Source organism: Lytechinus pictus, chromosome 13, assembly GCF_037042905.1.
Source record: "Lytechinus pictus isolate F3 Inbred chromosome 13, Lp3.0, whole genome shotgun sequence".
Lineage (NCBI taxonomy): Eukaryota > Metazoa > Echinodermata > Echinoidea > Temnopleuroida > Toxopneustidae > Lytechinus > Lytechinus pictus.
In genome coordinates, this window is record NC_087257.1 from 22,816,052 (window position 1) to 22,827,142 (window position 11,091).

Genomic DNA, 11,091 nt, shown 5'->3' on the forward strand with positions numbered 1-11,091 from the left:
GCGATTGGCCTGACACATGAAAGTCTGGGTTTCGATCACCGGGAACTTATGACCCTCAGGCTGAGCAAGTCATTTGATCAACAATTCTACTACATCTTACATCCAATCCAAATAATTAAAATGCTATTTGGTGACTAAATTGTGAGCACTTCTTACAAAAAAAACACTAAACTAACACTATTCTATTTGGGTATGTTTATTTGCAAATTGTGTTCCAAATGTACTTTTCTTTCACTCTTCTGTACAATTGTTAACGAGTGCATGACAAATAAACTGAATCAAAATTAATTGAATTCCATCATTCCATAATATTTTCTGTAAGAAAATAGCGTTCAGCATTGTAGGCCTATAAACACATTAATTTGATTGAACATATTACCTTGAATTAAAAAAAAGTATACTAAATAACTGGAAGAAATATATATGTCGACCTATAGGCCTATTCATTGTGACAATCAAAGCATTTGGTAGCGTTGTTTGCCAATAGCGGGTTATATAATTAAAAATGTATGCGTAAGTAGAAGAAAAATATTACCTAAGAAAAGAACATTTTTTAACAATTTGAAACAAAAAGGGAATATTAATATATATAATATATATATATATATTTAACTTTTTTAAAGCTCTTTTTAGGTTATATTTTTCTTCTTCTGACGCATACATTACTCTTTCTTCCGATAGGACTGTGGCAAGAAAAAAAAGGAATCACCTCTCTCCCTCATTCTTACAACAGGGAGAACGGTCCATAGAACTTTTTAAAGAAATATCCCACTTCCCCTTAAAGAATCCCTCCACGAAGAGAGAACAAGCCGAACAGAAGGGGAGGGGGCATTTTGATGTAGGGACAAGTCGACCTAAATAGTAAAGATGACGATTTTTCTTCAATAAAATAATGATATAAAAAAAACTGACTGCAAGCTCTCTTTCTTGAAGTCCTTCTTCCTCTCTCTCTTCCCCTTTCTTCCTCTTTTTAAAATTGTCCCTGCTTTTACAACCTGGAAACAAAAATCAAAAGGGGGCTGTTTCACCATGTCTCCCATCCCTCGTGGCATCGAGCCTGCAGTGCGGAGGAAACGTCTATGCTTTTTAGGTACCTAAGCGAGCGGTGGGAAGCATGCATTTGGCTATACCCAAGCACCACTGGTGTACTGATGTGGAGGGCGGTTTAAACTACCACGGTCACCGCCCAAAAAAAGTTTGACTGAAAAAAAGGAAACGAAAAGGAGAATTTATTATGTCAGTAATATGTCACAATATTAGAAGTTGAACAAAATGTTCGAATTTTAAAAAGTCCCATTTAGTTGCCCCCTGGTGAAGTTCTGCTGCCTCATTAGCTTCCGATTGCTTGTCTTTGATTTTCCAAATTGTGAACAAGTGAAAGAAAATATGTTAAGAAGAAGGAAAGGAAATATAGTGGGAAATAATGGCAGAATAAAAGGCCTACTATTTAAATAATGGAAGAAAAAATTGGCTCTAAGTTCAACTTGTAACCACTGTTTTTTTTAGTGATCCTATTTTTATGCTCATCTGATCAGGAAGATTTAGTAAAGTATTTTATATTAACTATTGTAATTTCTCATTGTAGTAGGGCCTGTAGGCCTTTACGTTACTGAGATATAAATATCATCCTAACTTTGGGACTATGAATTGGAAAGAGTTTACTACAGACATATTTTAAGAGCATTACACTGGTGTCGATCCGTGACGTCATACTATTCAAAAGGGGGGATGATACAATAGATCACCCCCCCCTTGAAAATAGATTAATAACACAAATCGACACCCATGTAGTTGAATGATTGTCTACAGTACTACAAATTTGCAAAGATCAATAAAAAAACCAAACAAACAAAACAAACAAACAAAAAACAACAAACAAACAACACTTCCGCCTACTGCTTTTTTTTTTTATGTGGCATGACCCAAATTTGAGTGAAAAGTTATGAGCCTGCTTGAAAGGACTCGTTTATCCAGCTAGTACACTTTTTTTCTGACAAATACCATAGCAACAGTATATTTCAGCCAATGAAAATAAAATAAAATTGTCAAATCAGACAAAGACTTGTCGAGCGCCCCTGGACAGCATCGTTACTGCGGGCGTTAATGCCCCCACGACAATGTAGCTAAATAAATTGAAATATAGAAATATATATAAGAGACAATAAACTACCAGTTTAACTCTACTCCTAAAAATTATAGGGGGAGCACAGCTAGTATATTAGCCTTTTATCACCATCGCAATAAGTGTGCATGGGAGGGCGGGTGGGGGGGGGGGGGGCGGACCACGGATTTCCGTGGTTCGGACAGGGGCGGACAGACTCGAAGCGGTGTGCGGTGCGGCGGATAGAGAGTGTAAAACTTTTCCATTGTCGTTTCCTCGCATTTTGTGTGAGTACGGATACCATAGTAAGAAATTGCGCAACTTTTATCTTTACAGAATCGGAAAGACGATCCTATTATCACAGAAATTCTCTACAAGACTCAAATATAAAGGTTTAGATATATACCTAGAGTGGATCCCTGGTCACTGTGGAATAATGGGAAATGAAATAGCAGACTCCTGCGCAAAAAAAGCTTTATCAAACAAAATTGAAATTCATAATCAAATAACATTATCAGAAATTATGCAACTTATTTCAAAAAGTTGTAAGATAGTTTGGCAAGAAAGATGGAATAAAACTAACTCAGCACTGAAAGAATTGCAACCATCAGTGTTATCCACATCTAAATGTAATCTAGGGAGACAGGAAACTGTACTCCATCGTCTCCGTTTTGGAGTCGCTGGTCTTAACCAAGATCTACTAAGATTAGGGATCCATCCAACAGGGTTTTGTGATAGATGTCCTGAGGTAGAAACTGTCAGACATTATCTTTTACATTGTCCAAAATATATAATTGAAAGATCAATGCTCCTTGTAGAATTGAATGAATCACAGCCAGGACAAATAATGGAGTATTTAAAAAAAGATGACCCAGGGATACAGAAAGCATTTTTACGAGTAAGGAGTGATGACCTACTATTCTTATATTGTATTGTCTATAAGAAATATGAAAGGATATGCTTGTACAAGTCTAATGTGAAAAGAAAAAAATATATATATAATGTATGATATAATATACAAAATGATATGTTCTGCACATATAACTAACAAAGCCCACAAGTGTTTTCGCCTTGTTGTTGTTGTTGTTAAAAAAAAAAAGAAACAAATTATTTTAATGTTTAACCCATCTGTAAGCACAGGTACACTAGCGCCCCCTCGTCTATGCATGGGTGACCTAGGCATTTATGTCCGAAAAATCGGCACAATGTACCGTGCTGACCGGTATGATTGCATCTTTGAAAGGGCAGGGCAAGCGCAACTACATGTAGTTGGAACTGAGCTGAAGATAGCGGTTTGTTTTTGGTGAAGATTTGTTTATATGCCATTTTGACAAGAGTTACGACAAACTTTTGTACATACCATAATTATCCTTTTTCATATTAGAAGGATACACAAGAATAATATTTCATATATGTATACATCATATTGGTAATAATATCTTTATGTGAGAAGTGAGATTGTTTATTAATAGAGTCAATGGCGACAATAGTCAAATATGACTAATCGCCACTCAAACCAACATAAGAAGAAGAAGAAGTTGTGGCGTGCGTGCGCGCGTGCGCCTGTAATCCAAGCTATGTGGGGAAGTTACAAATTGATGCAGAGGTTCGAGGTACGAGCCCTGGTCACGTCTTTCGGATGGTGACGTAAAAGGTCGGTCCCAGACGTAAATAATCATATCTGATTGATATAACACGTCTGACAAAACTCAAATACACACACGCAACATCTGTGTCTGTGTCTGTGGACGAAAATCCGCCTAATGAACTCCCGTGAACTGAAGATTATTTCGACATTTTGACCTATTTTGACTCCAGAACAGGTAAGAAAGGCACGAATTATTTCAACACTTTAATATTTACCATTTGAAATAAATATGTATTCTGAAATAATCGAGATATAGACGTATAAATTTGATTTGTGAACTGTAGTTTAGGCCACCCAGGGGTTCATTACATGCCGCCGCGCACAGAAAAATCACCAATAGAAGTCGTGTGTTGTGGACACCAGAAGTGGGATCCCTGCACACGGACACGCGACCCACAAGTTATAGAAATCCACTGCCAAACGCGGTTCATGGTGCGAGGTACTCACACGTATTGCGAGGTTAGTATTAGTATACTAACCTCGCACCACGAACCGCGTTTGGCAGTGGATTTCTAACTAGTGAGTCGCGCGTGCTGGGATCTCACTTCGAGGTTAGTATACTATTACTAATACTAACGGTAACTTAAACCTCGCAATACGTACGAGTGAGTTTAGGCAGCCGCTTGGCCTCACTGACCGGTCTGCCGGCGCGTCGCGGCCGAGCCCCTTCCTTCCAATGATCTGCTCAAGCCGTTTATTTCGATTTTTGTCTCTCTCTTCGCCCATCGAATTGACTTTGTATACAACAAGTGAACACACACCAACACACACGAGAAGAGAGGTGACTAATTTCATGATAAGGCCCTGTAAATTGTACCCCAATTCCCAAACACTGCAAATTTATTGAGTTTCAGTTTAGCGGGATCCGCATCCCAGGGCCGGGCACAGGCCAGGGGAATGTGCCCCTTTCAACGGGAGAGGTTTGTTTCAGAGGTGTGCCTGCTATCTGCTTTGATTCAGAATAACAAAATTATCAATAAACTTACGAATGTTTGCAGGGTGAATTAGATCTATGTATTTTTAGACTCTACCGGTATTTTAAATGGTTTTTTTTTTTTTTTTTCACAGTGAAATATCCTGACCTCCACACATAGGATAAAAATGTCAAAATTTGCAAACTTTCTACGCAAGCCTCGCAACTTTGCTGCTGTTGCGGTGGCCAGTGCAGGAGTTGCCTTCACCTTTAAAGCAGCTCCACACCTCTTCCCAAACCACATCTACAGACCGCTCTTTGAAGCATACAAAACAGGAAAGCCTTATAAAGTGACACCCGAGCAACAGCAAGAGTTTCAGCAAGCATGCGATGACCTGAATGTTGATTCTTCTAAGTTCAGCACTTTTGTCACAAGCCGATGGGAGGTGAAGTCGGTTGGACTACCATGGTTTCCAGCTGGGTGCCATACAGGAATCCCAGCCTCAATGGTTGCTGAGCCTGAACTGAACAACCTGAGATTCTCTGGACCTCTCAAAGCTAACCTTGATTCCAGAGAGGGAATGTGGCTGAAGGATTCTATGAAACTGAGCCCCGCCGCTCGTAGGTTTGCAATGGCTCGACAGATAGCTCTAAACGACAGCAACCTCACCTTTTACCCCATCGTCCTAGCACCTATCACAACACTGACTGGTTTCGCTACAACCTTCGTAGTGCATGCCGTTGCTCCCGTTGCGCCAATCTTCGTTACCGGTCTGGGTATAGGAACCTGTTTCTACTTTGCGTACAGTTTTGTTTTGGGGTCAGTCAACGAAAGGATTGACCTGAAGGTCAACCAAAGACTAGCTGCCATCAGTGATGAGTACAAAATGGGTGGACTAGAATTTTACGAAAAACTCTTGCAGAAGAACAGGGCGCTGCGTTCACTTCTTGGCAAAAGAGGGGAGCAGCTTTACACTTATTATGGCAACGAGACGCCGGGATTGGTCTACTCGACGGGAGCAACAAACATTCAGAAGAGGGATGTATTAAAGGAGATGGTGGAAGCTGCAGAAAAGGAAAGAAGAGCGAAGGAAATGGTTGAAAGCACTTCGTGATAATCATTTTTATGAGTAAAAGACAATACTTTAATTGATATTTCAAGTATCAACACGGCATGGCAATTATTTTCTTTTTTATCCCATGGTTAACAAATATAACACAATTATGAGATGTACCGGTAATCTTAATGAGATGTGAACATTACAAGTATCTGTTCTCGTGATACTTTGTTATCATATATGACAAAAAAATGTTACTTAAGCTCCGGGCATATTAAGACATAAGCTTGTAAAAAACACACCTATAAAAAACGGCAATAGCGGATCAGGGCCCTGTCTTACAAAGAGTTACGATTGATCCGATCAACCACAACTATGAAAAGCCAGCAACGTCAACATCTAAAATGAAAGTTTGTTCAGAATATTTTCTAGATATCATACATATTCATCATTCTCTTGAAGATTCAGTGTGATTCTCTTTGTTTACGAAGGATACGAAGGAGATTGTGCCAATTTCCTGTAGAAGAAAATATGGTATGGATGGATTTCCACACAGTTGCGATTGTTGGATCAATTGTAAGTCTTTGTAAGACGGGGCCCTGATATATTTGACAGCCAGTTGATTGCTTGTGCCATGTATTTGTTTGTTTCATATCATTAATTGTCAAGTCTATCTCAACAATTTGATTGGAAAAAAGAGAGAAATCAAACAGGCATAGCACTGAAAATGTCATCAAATAAATTAGGTTGTTAATAAGATTTATACCAGTTTGGTTTTGCTTATTTACACAAAAAGCAGTTATTTGCACATCCAGGTTAGTATGAGTGGATGGTATTAAACATTTCGTTTGTATTTAATGATAAGAAATATTAACAATTTAAATTGTTATGAATTTGATGACTGAAAGCATCTCCATCAAATCACAAATTATAATATTAAGGAATCAAACCGTGTTCTATATTATTTGATGAAAAATTAGAATATTTGATATTTCATGTTATACTGAGATAAAAAGACAAAAGAAATCATGAAAATGTGATAACAGCAGTAGGCCTATTCTAATTTTAAATTACGTGTGGTGTACCGTACATATTTATGCAAATGAGTGAAACTTCGAGGCCTGTATTCTCAAAATGGCTTTCAATCATAACATGGCTTCATGGTACAAAACCATTGTTTAAACAGATTTGTGTACATGCTTACGCTTATTTCATCGCATACACTAAGAAAAGTCCTATTATAAATGCACGCTTTCAGAAAAGGGCGCCTAAATGAAATATACAGAAATTCTGGTTTTGTATCATGGTACAATTAAAGCCTCTTGCCTGAGAATACAGGCCTAAATATCATTGACTTATTACCTAATGTAAAATTTTGGTTTTCTCTCCTTTTTTCTTAATGTAACTTTTATTTTGGGCAGACTTGCAAAAAATTTAGCAAGAAATTTATCCACACTGTGCTGCACTCAACCCAGGTGAGGTAAATGGGTACCGGTAGGAAATAATTCCTCAAAAAGCTGTGTGCACCTGAATCGGTAGCCTAGCTTAGCCGGGTAATAACAATAGCAGGGCCCGCTGGGAGAACAGTTTTCGGAATGGAAGTGGCTAGCCTGGGTAAATATACCGTTATTATAATTATTATTATTATTACTTGACCTTTAGTATAGTGGTTTGTATTGTTAACTAACAAAGGTTCATGTGTATTCAAGTTTGTCTCCCATACTTACTACAAAATTGCAACTCAGGCTTTCATGAACAAAATTAAATTTGATGGTGCCTGTACCTGTAGGTGAATGGTGATTGAGGAAACTTTGTTCTGTTAAAGCAATTATTTACAGGTGGTTAATTTTTGCATGGCACAGAAGTAAAGAGTACCATAGGAAAACTGTATTAATGTGCAAACTAAACAGAGCATTTCATATGCCTTTCGTTTCATTTAACATGCATTTATGCAAAATGTCCCAAATTTTCCACTTGAAGGTATCAGAGTCACATTAAATGTGGGCCGCTGTACTTGATTAATTAAGCATATGAAATATAATTTGAATATTTTGAATTCAAATTTTGATTTGGTAAGTTGACAAGGGAAATATTGATATTTCTAATTTGATCAAAGATTGATGTATATTACATCTTTGAAAGTGGTGTTATTTTTCTTGCAATATCAAGTGATTGTGTTTTGTATTGTCAAGCAAGTTTTGCATAGTTTATAAATGGAACAAATCCCACAACTGAACGATTAAACCTTGAATCAGAAACGTGTTCTATTCTTATGTCACATCTGTTCACTGATTTAAGCAGTAGAGAATGTGTGTGTGTGTTTTTGAGAGAGAGAGAGTGTGTGTGTGAAAGAGAGACAGAGGGGGGATGAGAAATGAACATTTAAATGAAAAATCTGTAGATGCTAATCATGGACAGTTGAATAGAAGAAAAGAGGAAGAAATAGAGGGAGAGTGTTAGTGAGGTCATAGCCTATCTGATAGGCTTTGAACTAGCTGGCAAATTATTGATCGCATGAAGGAGACCAACAGGCAAGGGCATAAGTACGTCGGTCTCCATGTGATCAGTTATTTGCCAGCTTGCCTTAAGCCAATCGAATTTGTCAAACTTGTCAATAAATTGCAAACTGGGGAATAAACTACATTTCTAGGCTCCATCTTACAAAGAGTTATGTTTGATCCAATCAATCGCAACTATGGAAAGCCAGCAAAGTCAACATCTAAAACGCATGCTTGTTTTAAATTTTTTTAGATATGAATGTTTATCCATAAATTCATTAATTTCTTGACAATTTGATGTGTCCTTTGTTTACAAAGGACATTTTGCAAATTTCCTGTAGAAAAAATTACGACACTGATGGATTTCCATAGAGTTACGATTGATTGGATCAGTCGTAATTCTTTGTAAGACGGGGCTCTGGTTTGCTCCAAGTGAATCAGATCACAAATCAGGAACAAACCTGGAACTAGGTAGGGTTTTTGGCCCGTATCTTCTGCTCGAAGGGCAGGGACTCTCCCACCAGGCCATCATCATGGTCCATGTATACAAGTCCACAGTAATCGGAACAGGTGCCTTAGCTCTTCTGGTTTCATTCTGACTTTAATTCATATAGTCCAAGGATAATAGAATGGAATATTAAACTTGGGCTTGTTGGGGAAGTTTGAATGCATTTATGGGTTGCACAGAGTAAGCAGATAACAAATCTTATGGACTGGTGGTAATTTCCCTGCATGGCAAGCAGTAGATTACAGATTTGAATCCTGTGGGTTCCAAGTTTTTTTCCGACTTATTTTTCAGATCAGACACTCAATCTAATTCACTGAATTCGCGATGGTACTTCTATTTTTTTAACACCTTTAGATGTAAATATTCATGATTATTATTATTATCAATGAAAACAAACTATTATCTTTATGGACAGGTCACTGCTACATATAACATGCGTCCACAAGAATTAATTTCAGTGGTCACTCTAGGCAGGTGGCTGCTAAAGAGAGGTTTCCACTAATACAGGTTTGACTGCAAGGTTCAAGGTTTTTTTTCAACTTATTTTTCAGATCAGACATTGAATCCAATTCACTGAATTCAAACTTCTCCAGTAAGTCTTTGACAGGGAAGGTACAAAAGAAAGAATCCATAGACACTAAAAAGTTTCTTAGAAAGCAATTTGTTTGCATTTATTACATCCATTGAGATAACAGCATGTAAATCCACAGAAATTGGGATGGACAATCCAGTGATCACATCTTCATGATAACAACATGTCGTGATATCTGTTTCACTTGATAAACACAACCATAGAAAAAAAATATGAAAAATACAAGTAAACAAAAGCTCTCTACACGGCTGGCATACATGTATGTAAGTTAATAAGATTGATAAATAATTTTCTAAATTTACAAATAATGATCTATGATATAATCATACACATTTACAACATGCTATCAGAATTTATGCAGATTCCTATATGGTACATACATGAGGGATAAAGGGTAAATGTATTTTGCATTGATGGTTCAGATTAAGCTAATGGTTCATACTCAATATGTGAACAAACCTCAGCATCCCATTGCTGTAATTTTACTGTTGAATAGTGACTTCACATGTGGTGCACAGAATTATCTCAAGGTCAAGTCCACCCCAAGAAAATGATGAGCTGAATAAATCAAGAGAATTCAAACATGCATGATTCTGAAACTCAATCAAAAAAGGATATAAAATTTGAAAAATTAGGACATTTTCAATTAATATTTTCCCCACAAAACAGTGATAGGCACACCATTAGCAGTGTGCGAGTGAAGGAGCAAAATGGTGTCACAAACACACTGTATCTTTTGTATTTCATTACCGGTATTCAAATATCAAATATTTTACTTCCAATTTTGATGAAATTTTCTGTGTTAGTCTTGTTTGTCTTTTCTCTGTTAAACTATTCAGCTCAGCTTATAATTGTTGTGGACTTAGCCTTTAAACTTGCCATGGCAAAATTAACAATGTGTACAATAATAACACATAGAGCTAATTCTGTACCATAACTTGAAATTTCAAATGATTCTATAAGATTTCAGGCATTTGGGCTCATATTTTAAATTCATTTTTTTTCTGTAGAAAATAATGGCGTTTCATGAAACTTCACAGTAAAAAATATTCCTCATTTTCTGCTGTGCCCATACAAATTTGCAATATGAAAGACAATTCTTCTCACTAAGCCAATTTACTACTGTGATTATCATATTAATATACATATAATTCATTTGAAATGGGAATTTTGCATTTGCCAAAAATAATATCTTATTCATGCATTTCCATATGTTAAAATTTTAACACCTGAACAGGTGTAAACCTGATTGGATCAGATGAAAATCAAGACCAAAAACAGGGGAAATAAATCAACTTGAAATTCCCCCCCCCCTATTTTCAAAACCTTAGTTTTCAATCCACCCCCCCCCCCCTTATTTGGGTATGGTTTTTTAACACCATAAAAAAAGTACCCCTTTGTGAAGAGTGAACACCAATAATGATGACAATATGAAATTATAACAGAGGTATGCGGAATTGATTTCTTTTGAAGCAAGCTAATATGTATAACCTCAAAATAGTATGATAAAAAGTAGTAGTATCTGGGCCTTTGTTACAAAGAGGGCTGAAATTTTCATTCATTGCCTAGATAAAAAAATAAAAGAAAAAGTGAAATATGTCACCAGATGAGTCAGATTACACAGAAATTCTTCTGTAAAAACATGATTGAGAAAATCAAAATGACATAGATGCAATGTTTATGGCCTACGTGTATAGTGGCAATACTGAAACAAAACAACAACAAAAAAGGATTGACATTTATCTGAAAGGAAGCATATAGCAATACAGTATA

The 11,091-nt window shown here is 36.7% G+C and overlaps 1 protein-coding gene across 2 annotated transcripts; it reads left to right on the top strand.

The window, feature by feature from the left end:
- Positions 1-2,403: 2,403 nt before the first annotated feature.
- Positions 2,404-7,978, top strand: LOC129275275 (transmembrane protein 177-like). 2 transcript variants are annotated; one of them, XM_064108986.1, is made up of 3 exons: positions 2,404-2,413; positions 3,823-3,924; positions 4,818-7,978. In XM_064108986.1, the coding sequence occupies exon 3, from the start codon at positions 4,851-4,853 to the stop codon at positions 5,775-5,777; it is 927 nt and encodes a 308-aa protein (XP_063965056.1). In that variant the 5' UTR covers positions 2,404-2,413; positions 3,823-3,924; positions 4,818-4,850; the 3' UTR covers positions 5,778-7,978. The 2 variants fall into 2 exon arrangements, with proteins under 2 accessions (XP_063965056.1, XP_054768052.2); XM_054912077.2 differs by lacking the exon at positions 2,404-2,413 and having other exon boundaries at positions 3,348-3,924.
- The last annotated feature ends 3,113 nt before the right edge of the window (positions 7,979-11,091 follow it).